Source organism: Echinops telfairi, unplaced genomic scaffold, assembly GCF_000313985.2.
Source record: "Echinops telfairi isolate 266 unplaced genomic scaffold, ASM31398v2 ScPeMD7_7400;HRSCAF=8409, whole genome shotgun sequence".
Classification (NCBI taxonomy): Eukaryota; Metazoa; Chordata; class Mammalia; order Afrosoricida; family Tenrecidae; genus Echinops; species Echinops telfairi.
Genome location: NW_022111300.1, coordinates 9,464,810 through 9,486,822, shown reverse-complemented (window position 1 = coordinate 9,486,822; position 22,013 = coordinate 9,464,810). Strand labels below are relative to the sequence as shown.

The window sequence follows — 22,013 nt, the reverse complement described above, 5'->3', positions numbered from 1 at the left end:
AAGCGCTATTTTCTTCATAACAATTTTTTCTATTTTCATTTTATTTCAGAGCATCGCGGGCCACAAAAAATTACCTCGGGGGCCGCATGCGGCCTGTGGGCCGCCAGTTTGACACCCCTGTTCTAAACCATCTTTGAAAATAATAAAGTCCCTCCCCCCACTTAGCTTTTAGTCCAAATTCCAGTTCTGTACAAGTAGTTTCTCTTCTGGGTTTCCTCCCCCCAACACACACCCCTCTTCCTGTATTCAGGTTCTGGTTGGGTGCCCATTAGTGGTGGAGCCACCCAGATTCTGGCAGTAAAGGAGAAATGAGGAGAGAAAATGGGGTGGTCTGTGGTGGGGTTTTCTTGGTAAATATTTACACTCAATTTTTCTCATAGGATAGAAACGTTCAGTCTCTGGACCCCAACAAACGTGGCTTCCAATCCTTGCTCTTCTTAACTTGTGACCATGAGTAATTCATTCACTTACTCTATCTGAGCCTCAGTCCATTACCTGAAAAACAGATATAAGAATTGAAAGCATTATGCTGAGGGCATTAAGTCTGCCACCGAAGGACAGATCCTACGTGGTCCTTCCTTTATGACGTATCTCAAAGGGGAAAGTTCCTTAGTGATTTCCAGGGTGGGCAGGAGGGGGGCGGCGCTCATTGTTCAGGGTGCACGAAGCTTCTGTTAGGATGAAGAAGAAACTGAGAGCAGAGAGATGAAGATGGTTGACCAAGATGGTAATTATCACTCATGGCACAGAATTGTACATGTGAAGACTATCGAAAGGGCCACTGTTCTGTTACATAAATATTGACCTCAAAATTTTTTTAAACAGTGGGGACAGTAATCGTACCTATCTGTGGGTTTTTTCTTGGCACACCACCTGATACAGAATAAAGCCTCAGTGCTAGTTGTTAGGGTTTATAGTAGTGCAACCAACAAGCTTGAGAGAGACTCGCTGACTTATTGTAGTCAGACAAACCACGGAAGAGGTCCAATAGGGAGAACATGGTGGACTAATCACTATGGTCGGTGCATAAACATTTTGGTGCACATCGATTGCTTTCAAGGTGAAAGGGTTTGCCCCACTCCCCTCCAGACCATTTTCAATTAGATTGATCCTAGAGGAGATGTGGACGCAATCCAGGGAAGTCATCCAGATTTGTAGACCCCAAGTGGTAGGTCAGAGGACCTTCCGTCTTAGCAGAAGAGGGGCTTGCATGGAGGTCTCTAGGCCCACCATTGCTTCTTCCTTGCTGCCTGTAGGAGAACTCTATAAGAGGGAGGACAGTTGGTGGTTGAAACACCAGCCTCAAGCAACAGACAGCCTGATGCTTAAGCCTGACTTGCCATTGCTCAGTGACCTAATCAGAAATATGGGGCTTCAGTAACACCCACCTGACTGAGCTGTGATGAGGAATTAGGAAGCTCCTACCTGTAGTTACAGCTGAGTCGGTTCGGGCTTGTGGCAGTTACATAATCTGGTGTTAACTTGCAAAGGGGTGGAGACTAGCCTATCAATCAGGTCAGTCTCCAACATGTGAATGCAACATACTGGCATGAAGCAGGGAACCAGTAGAGAGGTCTGAGGGGCCGGCCCCAATCCCAACTACATGGACAGCCGCCCCTTCCCCCGAGAAGAATTTACTTCAGAGGACAGCACTGAAGCTACAGCTCAGAAAGAGGGACATGTCTGATCAGAGCACATGGGAGCAAATGAAGGGGGAGGAAGAGAGAGTGGAGCACATCCTGGCCCACCAAGCCTTGACGTTGAGATTCCCACTCAGAGCAGCCAATCCACAGAGAGGACCATATGGCTGATTCCACTACAAGACATGACATCCCTCACTGACCCACAGCCTTATAGGGGACAACACTGGAGGCACAGTGTGGGAATTGTGCCCAATCTGACCCCACCTCACTGAGGCAAAACACTAAGGGTGTGCAACAGAACAGCAAGGGGAACAGAGCAATGAAGTCCTGAGGGAATACCAAAAATAAACTTTGGGGCCAGGGTGTGGCACCCCATCAGACTTGACCAGAAAACATTCCTAAAAGTCAACAGACCTTGAACTATTTACAGGCTTTTCTCTTTTTTGGTCATTATTTTGTTGTTGATGTTTTGTTTTCTTTTGTTGCTTTGTTTTGCTCTGTCTTGTTTTTGTGCATATTATTATTTCTGCAGGTCTATCTAGATAAGATAGGCAGGATAAACAGTCTAGAGGAGAAAGCAGCAGGACTGACAGTTCCAGGAGGACATGGGAGAGGGGGAGGTAGGGGAAAGGAAGTGGTGTTAACAAACCCAGGTACAAGGGAACAACAAGTGATCTAAAATAGGTGGCTGAGGAGGGAAGGGCAATGTAATCGAGAGGAATTACTGAAGCCCAAATGAAGGCTGAGCATTACAATGAGACAGGAGGAAAGTAAAAGGAAATAGAGTAGAGAACTAGGAGGCAAAGGGCATTTATAGAGGTCTAAATACAGGAATGTACATATGTATATATATTTATATATGATGATGGGGAAACATATTTATAGGTTTAGTATTAAGGTAGCACATGAACATTGGGCATCCACTCAAGTACTCCCTTAATAATAGAACTTTGTTCTATTAAACTGGCACTCCATGATGCTCACCTTCCCAACACGATTGCTGAAGACAGAGTGGGTGCATAAGCAAATGTGGTGAAGAAAGCTGATGGTGCCTGGATATTAAAAGATAAAGCATCTGGGATCTTAAAGGCTTGAAGATAAACATGCAGCCATCTAGCTGAGAAGCAACAAAGCCCACATGGAATAAGCACACCAGCCTGTGTGATCACGAGGTGTTGATGAGATCAGGTATCAGGCATCAAAGAACAAAAAATTGTGAATGAGGGGAAATTCAGATTGGGAACCCAAAGCTCATCTGTAAGCAACTGGACATCCCCTTACAGAAGGTTCGTGGGGAGGAGGCGAGCCAATCAGGGTGCAGTGTAGCACCGATGAAACATACAACTTTCCTCTAGTTCTTAAATGCTTCTTCTCCACCCCCACACCCCACTATCATGATCCCAATTCTACCTTACAAATCTGGCTCGACTGGAAGGTGTACACTAGTACAAATTAGAGCTGGAAACACAGGGAATGCATGGCAGATGAAACTCTCAGGACCAGTGGCGATACTGAGAGGGTGGAGGGAAGGTGGAGTGGAAAGGGGGAACCAATCACAAGGATCTACATATAACCTCCTCCCTGGGAGATAGAAAACAGAAAGTGGGTGAAGGGAGATGTCAGGCAGTGTAAGACATGACAAAATAATAATAATTTATAAATTATCAAGGGTTCATGAGGGAGCGGCTAGTGGGGAGGGAGGGGGGGAAATGAGCTGATGCCAAGGGCTCAAGTAGAAAGCAAATGTTTTGAGAATGATGATGGCAACAAATGTGCACATGTGCTTGACACAGTGGATGTATGTATGGATTGTGATGAGTTGTACGAACCCCCAATAAAATGATTTTTAAAAAATCAGGTCACAGCTTGATGACCTCATTTGGAGGCGCCATGGAGATAAATAGCTCACTGAAGGCCAGATACAGAGACACTCAGCTTCGTCTTCCTGCTGACAAGACACATGGAGCTACACTAGAGCCCTAGAGCTGGAAGAGCCACATGGAGACCCCTGCCAACACTGAGATGCTTTCACTGCCACTGGATCCCCAAGACTTTCTACCCACTGGCCTGTGATCTTCCTGCATTTGGCATCATTACATGAAGAGGAGTTTATAGATTGGTATCAGGCATATGGTCTAAGATCGGATTTAATCTGGGCTAGGATGTGTTCTTAATGTACAATTGCTCTTTGATATAAAGTTCTGTGAATTTGTTTCTCTAGTCAACCCGGACTGACACAGGGCTCATATCCACCCCCTGTGTTGCAGAGTAGAACTATGTTCCATGCCTTGTTCATGGCCATGGTCTTCCAGTGGCAGACTGTCATGTGCTCCCTCTGGGGGGGGGGGGGGGCACCTCTCTCTGGGTGGGCCTGAACCCTCAGCCTTTCTGTTGGTATCCAAGCACAACCCCAGGATTGAGTAAGCACTTAATAAGTCTCCATCAAGAAGCCTGACTGGTCAGTGTGACCACCACAGTGGCATGGGAGCACTTACCCATATCCTTACAAAGCACTTCTGTCTAGATGCCCCATCCACACTTGAAACTCGCCGTTTTTCCTCATGAATGGCCATACCACAATCCAACAGGTGCTTAGACCAGAATTGAGGGTCAGGTCAGCCTTCCCACTGCCTCTCCTCTCCTCCACACACGATGGCAGGCCAACACCGTTCCGTTCGGCTGGAATTTCTCCGTCTGTCTCATCCTCTCCTTGCCATTACCATTGTGTCTTCTCAGGCATCTATCACCTCTTACCCAGTTCACTGCAGGGATCTTCTAACCCCTGTAGACACCATTCTAGGGAAGCTGCCACAGGGGCCTTTCTGAAGTGTAGAGGGGATGGTGTCCACCTAACCCCAAAGCACTTCTGACTCCCCGGAGCCCACCAGCATTCAGTTAGCCCCTGGCCACCCATCCTACCTCAGTCCTTGCTCTCCCTCCCTCCCCTCATCCTTTCAGAGCTAGTGAGGGGTCCCAGCATGTGATGGACACCTCATATCTTTGCTTCTCCAACACTTCTGCCTGTGCCCACGCAGACCCCTGCTCATCTTTCAGAACTCATCTGAGCTATTCCTGAGGACCCTCCACAAGTAGAACTGATCATGATGTGCTTTGAGCGATTATCACATGCAACCGCAGGCCCCTATTAGCATCTATAATCATGTTTTCTTACCTGTTGATGCGACTTATTTTCCCATGAGGCCATGAAGCCATGGCGGGAGGGGCCAATATGGATTGGTACCTCTAGGCACAGCCCTAGCAGGCCACTGTCCTTAGCACCTACTAGTGACCCGGGAAATGAATTTGTCTGGACCCGAGTTTAAAGAGCTTTGAGCGCTGTGCAAGTATGTAGAGCCATATCCCTTGAGTATTCTCACATGACTTGCCTCGTTTAATTCTAATAACGCATGAGAAAGGTAGTCTGACTATTGGTACCATTTCACAGCAATAGAGAGATGCTAAATGACACCCCCTGCATCCCAGAGCTGGAAAGAATCACGGAGAAAGCCCAAGAGGAAGAGAAATCCCCGAGAGCATCCCAAAGAGAGCAGCTGATGCTGTTGGAAAAGCTGGTCGTGACAGTAAATGTTTGCTGTTGGCAGATGGTTTTTCAAAGGTGAATCAATAAAATGAATTACAAAATGAATTACGGTTTATCACTCTCTTGTTTTCATGTTTCAGGAGAAGCAACAGGGCTGGTGTCTCTTAAATGCTCTTTCTCTCGCAGCCTTCAGGGTGGCCTGGTGCAATCTCTGTTCAAAGGCCATTGTTCCCTAACTAACTGTACAGGTCAGACCTGCCTGGCCGTTCACCCAATTACTGGCCGTTCACCCAATTACTAACAACGGAACAAATTAGACCCCACCCCCAAACCAAATCCACAAAAGTCAAGTCCATTCGGATGCATAGAAATGCCCCACGGGGTTACCAAGGCTGTAAATCTTTAAAGAAGCAGGCTGCCACTGGGCCCTCTGGGCTCCTAAATTAGACTCACACCTGTTGCAAAAGCAGTTACAAAGGGTTGGAATGCAGTTTGGGAACCCCAGGACTGGAAACTGTGCACCTGCAGGGGAGGCATAAGCTTGATTTGGACCGGAAGCTGCTTGCTCTGTCCTCCTGCGTGAGCTAAGAGAACACCGGAAAGATGTTTACTTGACTTTATTGAGTCTGCGAAGGCATTCAGCGGTGTGGCTCATAACCAACCATGGATAGTCTTGAGAAGAATGGGAATTCCACTTCATCGTGGAGGCAGTTGTGCAAAATAATGGACTATTGCCTGGTTTAAAATCAGAAAAGGTGTGTGTCAGGGTTGAACCCTCTCACCATACTTACTCAGTCTGCATGCTGAGCAAATCATCAGAGAAGCTGCGATTTTGATTCCATGGAGAAGAATGTGGCATCGGGATGGGAGGAAGGCTTATTAGCCTGTGATATGCAAATGTCACCACCTTGCTTGCTGCAAGCGAGGAGGACTTGAAGCACTTGCTGATGAAGATCGAGGATTGCAACCTTCAGTGTGGATTACCACTCAGTGTAAAAGAAAACCCAAATCCTCACAACTGGACCACTAGGTAACATCGTGATAAAATGGAGAAAAGATTCATGTGAAGGCTATCATCTTGCAGAGCTCCACAATCCATGCCCACGGAAGCAGCAGTCCAAAGACTAAAAGACGCGTGGCATGCGATGCAGCTGCTGCACAAGACCTCTTTAGAGTGTCGAAAGCAAGAAGGGCTCTTGGAGGGCTAAGGTGAGCCGGACCCAAGGCAGGGTCTTTTCAGTGACCCCATGTGATGTGAAAGTTACACAGTGAATAAGGAAGACCATTAAACGGTGGCGCTGGGGAAGAATGTTCGAGGTGCCATGCACTACCAAAACAACACACAAATCTGCCCTGGAAGAAGCATGCCAGAGTGCTCTCCAGAGGCAAGGGCAGTGAGACTTCATCTCACGTACTTGAACAGGTCCAGGAGAGACCTTCCCCGGAGAAGGACATCATGCTTGATAAAAGTGGAAGGGCAGCAAAAACAGAGGAAGGCCCTGGAGGAGATGCACGGACACAGTGGCTGCGGCCATACGAGCCAACTGAAGGACAACCCGAGGATGGCGCAGGACCGGGCACCGTTTCCTTCTGTTGTGCATAGCATGGCTACGAGTTGGAACGGGCTCAACGTCCCCTAAGAATAACGACGAGTGAGCTGGGAAACTATTCCAGGTATTTCTGTAATCATCTTCTCATGCCCTTCTTCACCACACTCTCCTCCCACTGGCCACAAGAGCACTCAGCACTGTGTGTGCTGTACGATTTCTGGAATCCAGTCCTCACACCCGTGGGCTCACACTGACCGAGATGACTGCTTGGGAGAGGAACTCGGTGGTTTCTCTTGAAGTTCATGAAGCATTGCACTTCATACCTTCTCTGTATTGCAGGTACTACCTTATCTACGTTGTATTCAGTGCCTTAGTGGCACAAATGGAAGGAGCACTAATAGAGTCATGGTTAAAGGGGTAGACTACTAGCCAAGAGGTTGGCAGTTTGAACCTACCAGTCACTCCTCCAGGAGAACAATAGGGCAGTCTTCTATTTACAGCCTTGGAAACCCTGTGAGGCAGTTCTACTTTGAACCATCGGCTTTTAGTGTCTCAGTGAGATAGTTAAAGTTTATTGTGCCAACCTGGCTGATAAACACATGTGGGAGTAATTGAAGGGCGGAGAGATAAATGGCTCAGTGAGCCTTCCTTTCTAGTTCTCAGGTCTCTTGCTCTCTGATGGTCGGACCAGGGGGCAGCTGCCTTAGCCAGTCCCTGCTTCACCTAGCAAGGCTCACTTCCTGCAAGACATCCCTGAGAAGAAGCCACATGGACCTACCTCGATGCAGCCCTGGGTGCTGGAGCAGCCGTGTGGAGACCCCTGCCAGCGCTGAGATACTTACACTTTCACTGATTCGGCTTTCCTCCTGCAGTCGGCGTCATTGTGTGTGTTTTGTGAGATGGAGGAGGACTTTGTAGATTGGTGTCGGACATATGGGCTAATGTTGGATTTGTGGGCGTGGGCAGCATTGGGTTGGGATGCTTACATAAGAGTTTCTGTGGATTTGTTTCCCTAGACTAACACATTTGGAATCCACTTGACAGCAGTGGGTTGAAATGGTGCCAGTGGTGAAAGCACTTAGCCACCAACCAAAAGTTTGGAAGGTCAAGTCGACAAAAGAAAGGCCTGAGGATCTCCTTCTGAGAAGCCATTCATGGAACACTCAGGGGTGCGCAGTTCTACTCTGACCCATAGGGGGACACCACGAGTGGGAATCCACTCCTTCAGCCAACTGTTTGTGCCACGATGGGGGCCATGGAGTAATTGAATAGCTCTATTTAAGAACACATTGTATAAAAGGCTTTTAGGGTAAGGGGTTTTAATGCACACACACACACACACACACACACACACACACACACAAAGTGCTTTTATTATGGACTTTCAATACTCTACAACTCCCTGAGACCAGCAGAATGCTTTATTAATCCCAGTGCTTTGCATTTCATGTTGCCTATGGATTCTAACTTTGTAAAGGAAGCTAGCCTTTGTGGGCCAGCTGGGTATCTTGAGCACTACCTTGGGCGATTCATCTACATTGGTTCCTCCTAACCATGAGCTTCAAGGCAGGCAGGTGCTGTGTTCGGTCACTTGTCCAGGGTCAAGGTTGGAGCCCAGAGCTGCCTGATTCCAGAGGCCTCCTCCCACGCCTGGACTGTTCTCCACAAATCCAAAGCATTTGTTCAGAGGGAACTTATAGTGCAGTCAGCCCTGCCACTCTCACTTCCCAGAGCCCGTTTTCCCAGCTCCATGCCTTCCCGGCACCCTGCTCCAGCATTCACTTCGTCACTTTCAAATGGCCAAAGGGAGAGCAGAGTCCATAGAGGGACATGCAGCGGTCCTTTCCGCCCCCATGTTCCTGGTTTCCCACAAGAACTTCTGGCCAGGTGCAGCTGAAGTGGAGAACACTCGTGCTGGGGGGATGAGGTGTGCTCCCCCAGACAGTTGGAATCAAGTTGGAAAGGCTGGAGGGCAGAGAAGAGGTGCAGATGGGCAAACTTCTTTGGGAAGCCAGAATAGGGGGAGATTTTGCCCAGTGTAGAGGTGAAGGGAGAATTTGGAAACGTTTCAGGGAGGAAAGAGCGTTTGAGCAGAACCTTGGCCTTGAAATGGTGGTGGCGGGCATGGGGGCAGCCGTGTGACGGAGGACGTGGGTGGGAGGCAGAGCACAAATAGTGCTGTCAGGGCAGCAGCCTTGCTCTTGAGGCTCGGGTGTCTGGGGGCAAACAGAATGTGTGGCCATGCCTGTGGTCACGAGGATTGCTGGAGGAGCACTGTCCACCAAAGCCTGGTCTTCAAGGCAGTGTGTGCTCCTGAGACTTGGTGCTCAAGTGGCCATTGTGACTAATGCCCATTGTTAAGACTCCTGTTTCATTTTTGGTTTGTTTTTTGCAGAAGGAAACTCCCCTGGCGAACGCCGCCTTCTGGGCAGCCAGGAAAGGGAACCTGGCCCTCCTGAAGCTGCTGCTGAACAGTGGCCGGGTGGATGTGGACTGCAGAGACAGTGTATGGCCCGGAGCCGGTACATGCATGCCAGGAGCTCACCCTTCTCCCGCCTTGGCATGCGAGCCCCTCCCGAATGAGTACACCTCCCCCCACCATGCTTGTTTCCTCTGGGGGTGTGTGCTTGTGTTATTCTTTTCAAAAAGTCCAGGGTGAGATGGTGACCTTCAAAGAGGGGGGTGGGGGGGAGTGGGTGGAATCAGAAGCAAAGGAAATAATTAACATGCATAAACTGGAGTGGTCCCCAGGAGGCCCCAAGAGGCTGGAGAGAGGGACACTGCACCAGGAACCAGAATTGGCACATTCCAAGAAAAAAAGGTGGTTTAGCCAAAGAATTCAAGCCAACTGCTTCTGGGAAAAGATAAAGACCATTTACAGCAGAGAGGGCCTTCCACAAACATGGGGGATTTTGTTGTTTCTTTTGTTTTGTTTTCCTACAAGGACAGGAAAACAGATACTGAAGCCCCACCCAGCCTCTGTCATCCTTTCAGTACCTTTTACAAGAGTAAGTTCTTTCATGGGCAATAAAACAGGAAATAAAAATAGATGCAATAGCAGCCCACTGCAGGCCCCACTTAGCCTTTTCCTTCCCTAGCTCGAAGCTATTCTCTCTCTCTCTCTCTCTCTCTCTCTCCCCCTCAGCTGGACAAGGAGAGCCTCAGCTGAGGGCGAGCTATGATGTTTTGGTTTGATCCTGATTGTTTTCCTGAAAACAGGGTGTGCCCTTTCCAGCAGTGATTGCACTCTTGTGCTAAGTGAAACCAGCCCCCAGCCCCAGGGTGGTATGTGTGTTTGTGGGGGGGAGGGGGCAGGAGGGTGTGTGTGTGTGTGTGCAAGTGCACAGCATCTCAGGTTGGCACCTCCAGACCCACTGTCCCCTCTTCTCCAACTTCCTTCACATCCAAGAATCTGACTCTTTAATATGCATTGCAGCGGCAGATTTGCCTGCCAGCTGGCTTCCTGTTGGGGTGGGCCAATGGCAGCATTGGTGGGCAGGTAGTCAGAAGGTGGAAGGAGAGGGTGCTGGGTAGTCCAGTGCCCTGTTTTCGTCTCTGCACAGCGCTGTCACTCTCCAGGCCTCAAGAACCACAGTTTTCCCTCCCAGCTGCAGGCCGAGGGCCAGGAGGCTGGTAATGAAGTGCCCAGCTACCAGCTCCAAACCAGACACTTCTTTGTACTATTGTTTCTTCATTAGACATTCTTAAGATTAGCCCCGTTTGGAGAACACCCTGTGTTTCTTGCCACAGCCCAGAGTGATGGAGTCTTGGGCATCGATGAAGTGACCACGCTGGTCTTATTTGCCTCAAGAGGCAGCACTGCCACCTTGGGCAAAACTACCTCACCCACCCTGACCACTTGAATGGTTGGCTTTCCCCTTTTTAAAGTCACTCCTTGCAAGGTGCTGCTGGGTCTTCCTCCTGGTGTCCCAAGATCACCCTGCTCTGCTAGTCCTTCCTCCCCGCCAGACAGCACCCCACACTACCCACCACCTGGCCCCTTTCCCCACCACCCTTCCTCTTGCCCTCAGGGCTCACACTGTCTCTCAGCTGGGTGACCTGTAGCTATTTTGAGCCAAAAATTTAGTTTTTTGAATAAGCATGAATGTGTTTATGTTTCCCTTCATTACAAAAACAATCATTTTATCCATTTATTCCCTAACCCCAAGGAACAACTCTAAGTGATAGTAGTAATTTCCAACATCTCATTCATTTTGAAATGGCATCTCAGGTTGGTGGCATGAAAGGGGCAAGGAAATGTTTGAGGCAGCCCTGTTTCCCCCGAATCTCACTGCATTCACCACCTCATGTGCCACCATGGAGTGCAGGCTCCAGGGTAGTTTTTTGTGGTGGTACTTGGTTTCTTAGGCTAATGCTGCACATACGGAAGGGCCTGAGGCCCCAGAACCCCCTAGGAAACCTGTAAGATTCATTAGAATACAGAGATTGGCCCTGTGGGATTTCATGGGAATGGTCCCTAACCTTGGGTCTGACATCCTCCTGCTTTTCAAATATCTTATCTCTGGGCTTCTATAGACCACTGTCTTAATTTGCTACCATCCAAGTTCAATTCCTAGGTTCAGGCTTCCTTTACATGGTGTGTTTGTTTATTCATTTTGCTTAGCTCATATCCAATGCTGTCCAGTACTGGTTATTTGCTGCTGACAACATGCTTACCACAAAAGTTTGCAGTGACAGATTCTTGTACTCATTTTAGATGCATTCATGGATATACTTCTTTGTCTTGCTCATTGTTTATTTGCACGTACACCTATGCTAATCCTCTGGTCAAAATCAAAAGATACACACACGCCCATACATCAAGTAGTAAAACTGGGACAATAAGTTAGCGTTGACATGAAAACTAAAATTTTAACTCTGGCAACACTATAAAGTAGATTGAATCCTTAACAAATCTAAAGTCCTGCTGAATATAAAGGAATATTTTTGAATATAAAGGAAACATTTTTGTGTAGCTTAATAAATCAACAGATACAACTTCTGCCATCTCTTTCTCCTTTGCCTCAACTTCTGTGTCGACATCCCTGAACCTCATGCTGAATTGAAAGACCGCTGCAGAGCACTTTCCTCTTTTTTTTTTTTTTTAACATTTTATTAGGGGCTCATACAACTGTTATCCCAATCCATACACACATCAATTGTGCAAAGCGCATTTGTACATCATTTCTCAAAACATTTTCTCTCCACCCAAACCCCCGACACCAGGTCCTCACCTTCCCCCTCCCTCCCCGCTCCCCCCTCCCGCATGAGCCCCCAATAGTTTATAAATAGGTATTTTGTCATATCTTGCCCTGTCCGACGTCCCCCTTCACCCACTTTTCGGTTGTCTGTCCCCCAGGGAGGAGGTCACACACAGTTCCATGTAATCGGTTCCCTCTTTCCTACCCATTCGCCCTTTACCCTCCCTGTTTCACCACTTACACCACTGGTCCTATAGGGTTCATCCGTCCTGGATTCCCTGCATTTTCAGTTCCTATCTGTACCAGTGTACCTCCTCTGGTCTAGCCAGTCCTGCAAGATAGAATTCGAGTCATGGTAGTGGGAGTGGGGAGGAAACATTTAGGAACTAGAGGAAAGTTGTATTTTTCATCATTGTTACATCGCCCCCTGACTGGCTCATCTCCTCCCCGAGACCCCTCTGCAAGGGGATCTCCAGTGGCCTACTAATGGGCTTTGGGTCTCCACTCCGCACTCCCCCCATCATTCACTATGGTAAGATTTTTTGTTCTGATGATGCCTTACACCTGATCCCTTCGACACCTCGTGGTTGCATAGGCTGGTGTGCTTCTTCCATGTGGGCTTTGTTGCTTCTGAGCTTGATGGCCGCTTGATTACCTTCAAGCCTTTAAGCAGAGCACTTTCCTCTTCTGCGGCTTTCTTAACTGTAAAACAAACGAAGCTACTTCTTAAAAAATATTATTTCTAAAGTATCCACATTGAGTGATTTGTATTTCCTCTGGCTTTTGATTTATTTTGAGATCTTTGTAGGCCATGACAAAATATTTTCTCACCTACTAAATGTATTCATAGTTTGTCTATTCAGATTAGCCTTCAGTCAAGGGTTCTCATATCGAAATAAAATGTCTTACGTTCCAGGGGAAGTTAGTCATACTAAATTCTCCCCTCCAGCACTGGAGAATACTGAGGAAAGGGTTCAACAGAATTGTAGATGGTGTCCTCCACATGAAAGTCATGTTCACATACCAAATAGCCATGTGGCCAAGAAGCACTGCCTAGGCTTGCAGGGCTTCTTACAACTTCTCCACTCATGAGCCCTTTCCTCTCAAGAAATTTGCTTCGTGGACAAGTGCTGCCAGTAACACTCCGGGTACATGACTCCTTTGATGTTGAATTCATTTTTGGTGGTCACATGGTCAGAAACCTTTTACTGCTGCCGAATTTGGTCTTCCCCCCACATTCACTTCAGCAACCCACAGTGTAAGCAGCTTTGTCGGGAGATCAGCAGCTGTTCTTGACTCTGTTTCGGGTGTCTTTATCCACAGTCAGCACGACGTTGCCCAAACTCGCTGTGCCATTCGCACAAGTCCACAAAAGCCCAGGGGACAGCTTACCATGAACTGAAATATCATTTCTGAAACTCTTTTTTGTCACTTAGATGAAGGTTTACAGAGCGGCCATCAGGTGTAGGCTCAACCGTGTGTATGTGCTTAGTTTTAAGTCCTCCCCCCACAGTCCCTTCCAGGTACCATGGCTTCTCCCCCCTGTCCCGTGTTCTCTGTGTTCTTCCCCCTCGTGCCAAATACCGCCCGGTGGCAAGAATGGTTGACTGTTCTCACATGGCAGTGGGGTCAAGTTCCAGATCTGTAGGGTGACTAAGGGTCATAGTTTGGGTGGGGAGGGTGTCCCACTAGTCTGTAGCCATCCAGTAAGCTTGGTTTCCTTATGGTTTTTTAACTATTATTTTACCATCTAACATTTACTCAACACTAGTCCGTGTCACATTATTAAGCATATGGCCTGAATTGTCTCCTTCATTCATTTAAAGAGACAGATGCTTTTATTATGCCCCCATTATACAGATGAGGAGAGTGGGATTTTGAAAGGCCATGTACCGTGCCCATATCCTGCATGCCTGCAGAATCCCACGGTATAAATAACAAACTTCTAACGTCACTTATTGCCGCATACCTTGGGAGCCTGCCTCATCAGCACACCCTTATCTCTTGTCTTCCGCTCCGGTAAAGCTGTCTACAGGGCGCGGAGAGGTGGTGAGTGAGATCACCATTCAGAAGCCCTGGGAAATAGCTATAGATGAGACTACAAACGTCTGCTCGACTTGGCCAGGGCCATAGCACATGATAGGCCTCAAGTCCCTGAATCTTGAAGGGGAACGAGATCTTGGCAGGCCTTGCTTGTTGGAGATGGAGTAAATGAGCCCAGTCATGTCCAACAACTTGCCCAGATTACACTGCTGGAGGATGCCAAAGGTGGGCTTGGGCGCCAAAGCTCCTGCCTCTTCTCACGTTTATCTTTCGATTCTTTGAAATACTTTTCTTCTTTACCCAAATGACTCTGAAGATAAAGACTTCTACACACAGGAAACCCACCAATACCACCTGATATATATTTTTTCACTAATAATGCTGATTTAGCTCAGGAATCCTAACGTGAAGTCATTCTCTCGCTGCCGCCTTAAAAGCCAGTCTCTCTGGCTCCCTTGGACTGCACGTCTGAAGGCAACAGAAATGAGTGCATTTGTAAGTTAAAGTCCAACCTCTGCCAATCGCTGCCTCCCTTTTTTTCCCACTGACTCGGCATGATAAGATTATTCACGAGGCTCTTTGATGACTGCAGGAAATTTGGAGCTCAGTCGTGTCCTAAATGGGCTGATGTGTCTGCAGTCTTTTCCGGGAACTCTCTCTGAGCCTGACCTCACTCTGCCTGTTTCTCCTCTGTGCAGCACGGCACCACGCTCCTCATGGTAGCCTCCTATGCTGGTCACCTGGACTGCGTGCGGGAACTGGTTCTGCAGGGAGCGGACATCAATCTGCAGAGAGAGGTAGGCATTGCCAGGGTGAGAGACGGGGCAGTGTTCCCAACAGCGAATGGGTAAGGTCTGACTCAGGGACGACCCAAGTGTGTCAGAGAGTAGCTGTGTGGACCCTAGTGGTCTCAATCACTGCTTTTTTGGAAATAGATTGCCAGCCCTTTCTTATGAGGCACCTCTGGGTCAACTCCAAATTTGATTGGCAGCTGAGCACATTAACCATTTGTACCACTGCGAGACTCTGCATTGGTCTGGAGTGGGGGATAATCACTGCTTTGCTCCTATGGGACAGGAAAGCTTAGACTCAGGAGCTCATTCTGTGACAGCGCATCCATGTGGTTCAGTGGAGGGTCTTGTCAGGCACGGGACTCCGTCAGAGGTTGCCAGACTTTCACCACGAGCCTTGAACACTCCTACACTGGACACCAAGCTGAACGCCGGTCTTACTTCCTCTCTGGGGATACGATGCTACAGAATTGATAGGATGTTCACATACTCATGACGACCTTTGGTACGCGGTCCCACTAGTGCCCCTGTGAGTTTCTGAAACTGTAACTCTTTAGTATAGAGATCATTATGTTTTTAGATGGATTGAGTCACCAACCTATTCTTTTTCTTTTTAATCATTGGGGACTCATACAGCTCTTATCACAATCCATACATCTATCCATTGTGTCAAGCACATTTGTACATTTGTTGCCATCATCATTCTCAAAACATTTGCTTTCTACTTGAGCCCTTGGTACCAGCTTCTCATTTCCTCCCCTTTCTCCCCCTCCCTCCCCCACTCATGAACCCTTGATAACTTATAAATTATTACTATTTTTTCATGTCTTATACTGACCAATGTTTCCCTTCACCCACTTTTCTGTTGTTCATTCCCCTGGGGGGGGGTGGTTATAGGTAGATCATTATAATCGGTTCCCCCTTTCTTCCCCAACCTTCCCCTTCCCCTCCTGGTATTGCTACTCTCATTATATGTCCTAGGGGTTTATCTGTCCTGGATTCCCCGTGTTTCTGGCTCTTATCTGTACCCGTGTACATGCTCTGGTCTAGCCGGATTTGTAAGGTTGAATTCACCAACCTATTCTTGATGGGCTCACTTACTGGGACTGCCGAACCTTCCACACCAAACCATATTTTCAAAAGACTTGTCCGACTAGCCATGTGTTCAATAAGTTCCCCTCCAAAAACAACAACTGCAAAGCATGTAAGTGACCGTCGGATGAAAGTGTGAGCCTCTTCTCACACACCTTTCAAGGCAGGCTGGTTGGAGGTTACCTGGTGGACGGGTCAAGGGGAGCAATGAGGAGGCAGGGACATTTCATAAACTTCCAGGATCAGATCTGAGGGGCTCTGTCCATTAGTTGACCATTATGGGAACACATCCCTGGAGTGAACCTGCCCTGTCAGTCCCCATGACTCAGACTTGATGTGGATTATGGGACAAGCTCCAGACCAGAGTGGACTGCTTAGTTTCCCTTGATTCACCCCACAGTCCTTTACTAAGGCACAAGGGATAAATCAAATATTCATCAAGTCAATAGACTCCTCTCTCTGCCTGGACTGCATGCTTCAGGAGAGCAAATTAAGACACACCGCCCTGCCTGTGCCGGGTGTTCCAAAGGGTATTCTGCCAGCCTTCCTCTCACCCGTTCTGGCTGGGTGACACGCGAGGGAAAGAACTGGGGGTCTTTTCTCCATCACATAGACCAGAAAGCCTGATCTGTAGAGAGGGGTAGTACAGAGAAACTCTAATAAATGCACATGATCAAATCTTCTCCCAGACCCTTTTGAGAAATTTCCCTAACAGCTATTTTTTTAAAACTCAAATGGCTCTTATATCCCAATATGTTTCTAACAAAACACCAGTTAGATAGAGTTAAACAGAAGCCATTGGGTAAACAGGTAACCAGACGCTCCTTCAGAAGGGACCCTGGCAAGAATCCCACCTCCCCAAACTGTGACCAGTCTCACTAGCAAGTGGCCTCAGCTCAGCTTTACAGTGTCTGACCCCCACCCCACTGAATCAGACCAGGAACATCTGCATATCTGAGAACATAGCCCCACCTCTAACGCCCCAGATGAAAACAATTTTCATCTGCACTGAGCTCAGCGCCCACCGGAAGACAGGGACCCATAGCTGGGGTGACAGGCACACAGCCCCCACTCTGTCAAGTCCATGCCCAGGCCAGGCAACCAGAAATACTAAGAGTCTGCCCATGGCCACCACATGACCCACCCCATTCGGAAGTGCCTGGAATTCTGAGGTTAAAGTGGAAAGCCTCACTACTAAGAAATCTGAAATGGGTACTAAAGCTCCATTTTAAACATAAAAAGTAAAACTCATTTCTACCCCAAAGAAGGAACAATACGCCTTCCTTTTTCTCCATCCCAGAAGGTCCAGTCTCAGTCCTGTAAGACAGCACCTGTGGGTGCGGCAGGTCCCACTCCTGGATGCCACCATTGTGCAAGCCAGCCATGCTCTCCCGGACAGAGTCCCTCGCAGGGCCGCTCAGCTGCAGGGGAGGCCATTTCTCTTTGTGGTTACCCTGGATATGCCCGGAGCTGGGCGGGAGCCCCGCCTAGATCTGCAATCCAGTAAACAGCTTGGCCGGTACTCTGGGCTCTGCTCTGTCAGAGTGATTTTCCCAGTAGCATGTCAGGTTTAGGGAAATTCTTAGACTATTTCCAACTTTTTCATAATACACGTACTAGACCACCAACCCCCAAACTGAAACCCAGGGAGTTGATTCCAACTCATAGCGACTCCTCGATAGGGTTTCGGAGACAAGGCTCGTCGGTCTCCTGTGGGTTTGAACCTCCAGCCTTGCAGTTAGGAGTCTAAGACTTAGTCTACAGCACCCACCAGCACTCCTTAATAGGTGACCGTAGCATATACTATATATCAATATAACTTTGATATGCCCCAGGCAACCAAGAAGGAGTCCCGGTAGTGTAGTGCTTACGAGTGGGGCTGGGAACCACTGGGTCACTGGTTCCAAACTACCAGCCTCACCATGGGAGAAAGACAAGGCTTTCGTCTCCCACAAGGAGTTATAGTCTCGCAAGCTCACAGGGGCAGGTCCACCTGCCCCATAGGGTGCCTGTGAGTCAGAATTAACTAGAGGTCAGGAAGTTGGCTTGGTTCTGTTCATCCAAAAATCCATGTGACTCATGTTATTACCATCTCCGCTTTATTGCTGTGGTCTGAAACCAAGCCGGCAACACCTCCGGCGTATTGTACGGCCAGGGTGCTCCTGTGAAGCAAGGATGGCAAGGTTTGGACTTGTCTCAAGTCCTCAGGCTATGTTATCAGAAAGGACCGGCCCCTGGAGAAGGACATTATGCTTGGTAGAGTTGGTGAAAAAGATGTAGCCTCTCAAGAGCTGGAGTGACGCAGTGGCTACGACAATGAGCTCATAGAAGTAGGAATTGTCAGGGTGGGGCAGGCTGGGCAGTGTTCCGTTCCCTTGTACATAGGGTTCCTGTGAGCCAACCCAGTCTGTGACACCTCGCAACGTTAGGTCATTTTCACATCAGCAGTTAATTTCTCTATGAGAGAAAATGTTGAGACCCATTTAGAATTATAGTGGAAGTTTACCCTAATCTATTTTTTCCCTCCCGGCTTTATACTGACTTATTATTATTTTTTAATTGTTTTATTAGGGGCTCATACAACTCTTATCACCATCCATATATACATCAATTGTGTAAAGTACATTTGTACATTCATTGCCCTCATCATTCTCAAAATATTTCCTCTCCACTTAAGCCCCTGGCATCAGGTCTTCTTTTTTTTCCCCTCCCTCCCCGCTCCCCCCTCCCTCATGAGCCCTTGATAGTTTACAAATTATTATTTTGTCATATCTTGCCCTGTCCAATGTCTCCCTTCACCCACTTTTCTGTTGTCTGTCCCCCAGGGAGGAGGTCACATGTAGATCCTTGTCATCGGTTCCCTCTTTCCAACCCACTGACTTATTATAATGTTAAAAAGAAAGGCAGATTTTCTCTAATAAAAGCAATATGACCCCGATCTTCTTACTTAAAATAAAATTGCTCTGAAAGTCACTTCCAACACAACTCTCTCTCTCTCTCTCTCTCTCTCTCTCTCTCTCAAGAATTGAGAAAATAGAGGAAAGAAATATTGGTTTGGTTTCTAGCCAATCTACGGTTTTTACGATTTTATACTTCTCTGGATCCAAATGCTCAGCTGATGCCGTCTAGTGGACACCGATCTCACTGCAGATGAAAATTGTTCTTGGGGACATTAGAGGTGGGGGCTGCGTTCTCAGCTTGCATACGCCTATCACCGTGCATTGAGCACAATGAGCCTTCGGGATTTACCCAAAGGGAACCAAGATCTGAGGTTGGCTGGGTGGCTCAGTAGTGCTGTTGGGCAAGTTCCCAGTCAGCCCCTGAATTTCCTGAGACCCTGCCAATCGGGCCATGGAGCTGCTGAGCCAAAGGGAGGGAGCACCAACCCCCACCCACCCCCACTCCCCGCTTGTATTGGAAGCTGCAAGAGAACGCCTTGCCATGCTGTGGAACTTTTAACAGACTTCTTCTTTGGTTCACTCTTAATCCATTTTGCAATATCAGAATCTTTGTTTTCTGAGAGAGTACCTGCCGTTGTTTTCTTGGCTTGGCAGGTTGGCTGTCCAGACATGCGGAACTTGTTAGCAAGACAAACTGGAGGCCGGTGGTCCTGAAAGACCACTGCTGTTGAGGGCTAGCAATATTAGTTTGACTATAGCTCCCAGACGTAGGAGCTGCCGAAGGAGTCGGTGTGAAGCCGCTTCACTGGAAATGACCCTTGGTAGCTTCTAAAATGCAATGTCCTTTCAGAAGATGAGCGTTGTCCCAGTTTTGCCAAGTTTCTGCATCCAGGTGTGTGTCCTTCCTAAGGTTTCTGGAATCCAATATCCTTTGCTGTACGGAAGGGAGGGTGCTACTGCTGTCTTCTGTGGGAACCAAGGGAAAACATTACTCCTGCCTTGGATGCAGAAGGCTCCGTGAATGCTCATGTCGTCTGGGCCTTCCTGGGGCAGGCTGGCTGAGGCTTGGCCCGAGATAGAGGCTTTTCCTTGGGACGATGTTGTCATAGGTTCTTCTACTATGGTCTGCCTGATTGTTCCCTGTATTCAATTCTGAAGTGCTACAGCTGGGTGGCCTGTAAGTACAGAAATGTACTGTCTTGCAGTCTGATTTTGTGAGCGCTGATGGGTCAGTGGCAGAGTTCTCGTCCATGTGGGAGACCCAGGTTCAATTCCCAGCTAGCACACTGCATACATAACCACTACCTTCTCTCAGTGGAGGCTGGCCCGGCGCTATGATGCTGCACAGTTTCAGCAGAGCTTTCACTCGAAGATGCTCTAGGAAGAAAGGCCTGGAGATTGAGCAGTGAAAACCTCATCACAGGGAGGGCTCAGGAGCAGGGTTTCCGTGAGCCAGGATCAACTCCTCAGCAACTAACAGCATTCTGAATCCGGGGCCTGTGCTGGTTCCCAAAACTAGGGCAGGGGTCGGCAGACTGGAGATGTCCTTTACAACAATTAAAGAAAAATAATTATCCAAGCATCACAAATATAGTTTTACAAATAAGTCACTGTTATCTGAATAATAACATCCTTTCTATTTTACTTCAGCGCCACATGTACATACCAAAAGAGCTATGGCTCTCAAGCCGAAGTTTGCCGAATCCCGGCCTGGAGGAAGAGCCTCTCCGGTCCGCGTTTAACCTCTGGTAGTCCCAGGCGTTCCTTTGCTTGAGTAATTGTGCCTTCCCTCTGTCTGTCTCTCTGTGTCTCTTCTCCTTTATAAGTACAGCACTCAGGCTGGAGTAGAACACATCCTACTTCCGTATGATCGTAACCAAACATCGTCCAAGACCCTGCTCCCAAACACAATCACATTCACAGATACCAGGAGTCAGGACTTCGCAATAGCTTCGATGCAAACCACTTGCCGTCTGCTCTCTCCCACACACAGCCTCACCCTTTAGAGTGATCTTTAGTCCAGTGTCTCACAGCTGGGTGAGATCCTACCACCTCAACAGCCGCAGAAGGGCTAGGAGAGAAGGGTTTGTCTTTGCTGTGCCTGCAAACTATAGTATTAACTTCTTCTGTAGCTCAATAAGCAGTAATGAAGAGCATCTTTATAGGAATCATAGCAATTGCTCACAAGAGCAGTTTGGTGATTTTGTTCATATGTGTTCATTTGGATACCAAACCTTGGGTAGGTTTGGAAAAGTGGGGGGAAGAATCATGTCTCAGAATACCATGATCAATTTAAAGCTTGGATTCAGGGTTCTGCTGGTTAAGGTGCTCCTGTTTGGGAACTACTTTGAGCCTGTTTTTGCACTGGGCTCACAAAAGGAGAAGTTAATGGGTGAGCTACTCAGATATCTCTTTCAATGGTAATTTTCTATTTGTTGATGCTTAATTTCGTACCCAGAATTCCTCCTGGGATTAATGAATGCTAATAGATCCCAAAGGAGCCCTGGTGGCATAGCGCTTACACAGTGGGCTGCTAACCACAATGTCCTCAACTCAAACCCACGTGTGGCTCTGAGGGAGGAAGATGAGGCTTTCTGTTCCCATAAAGACCTGCAGCCTAGGAAAGGGGTGTAGTTCCACTACGTCCTACAAGGTCTCTGTGCATTGGAATCTACCCAGTGGCAGTGGTTAAGTGTTTCTGAAACATTACACAAAAAGTACATTAATTTCCCGTGACTGCTATAACACATTGCCTCAAACTGAGTGTCTTAAAGCAATAGACATTTGTTCTCTCACAGTTCTGGAGACCAGAAGCCTGAAATCAGAGTCTCAGTATAGCCATATTTTCCCCAGAGGATCCAGGGGAGTTTGTTCTTTGGTTCCTCCATCTTATTTGGCAACATTCCTTGACTATGGCCCAATCACTCCAATCTCTGTCTTGGTGGTCTCGTTTATTCTTCCTCCTCTGTGGGTCCAATCTCCCTCTGCCTCATTCTTTTTATATATATATATATTTTTTTCCTTCCAATCTCCCTCTGCCTCATTCTTTATATATATATAAAAAAAAAAAATATATATATATATATATATATGAACGTTCTGTTTCTATGGTGCTCTTGGACTGTGGAGGTTCAATATGCAGAAATCTTGTGATACAAAGGATGCACTCCACTCCTGGTTATTCTTTCTGATGGCCATGTGATACCCCTATGTGCTGTTAAGATGGATTACTTTATACCCACTACCCAACTA

The 22,013-nt window shown here is 47.7% G+C and overlaps 1 protein-coding gene across 1 annotated transcript in view; it reads left to right on the top strand.

The window, feature by feature from the left end:
- The first annotated feature begins 5,098 nt into the window (after positions 1–5,098).
- Positions 5,099–22,013, top strand: part of ANKRD29 (ankyrin repeat domain 29) — a 61,114-nt gene continuing 44,199 nt past the window's right edge. The window contains exons 1-3 of the mRNA XM_013004716.3: positions 5,099–5,224; positions 9,130–9,240; positions 14,677–14,775. Of these exons, the coding sequence (XP_012860170.2) occupies positions 5,099–5,224; positions 9,130–9,240; positions 14,677–14,775 (336 nt within the window). The remainder of the gene's footprint in view (positions 5,225–9,129; positions 9,241–14,676; positions 14,776–22,013) is intronic.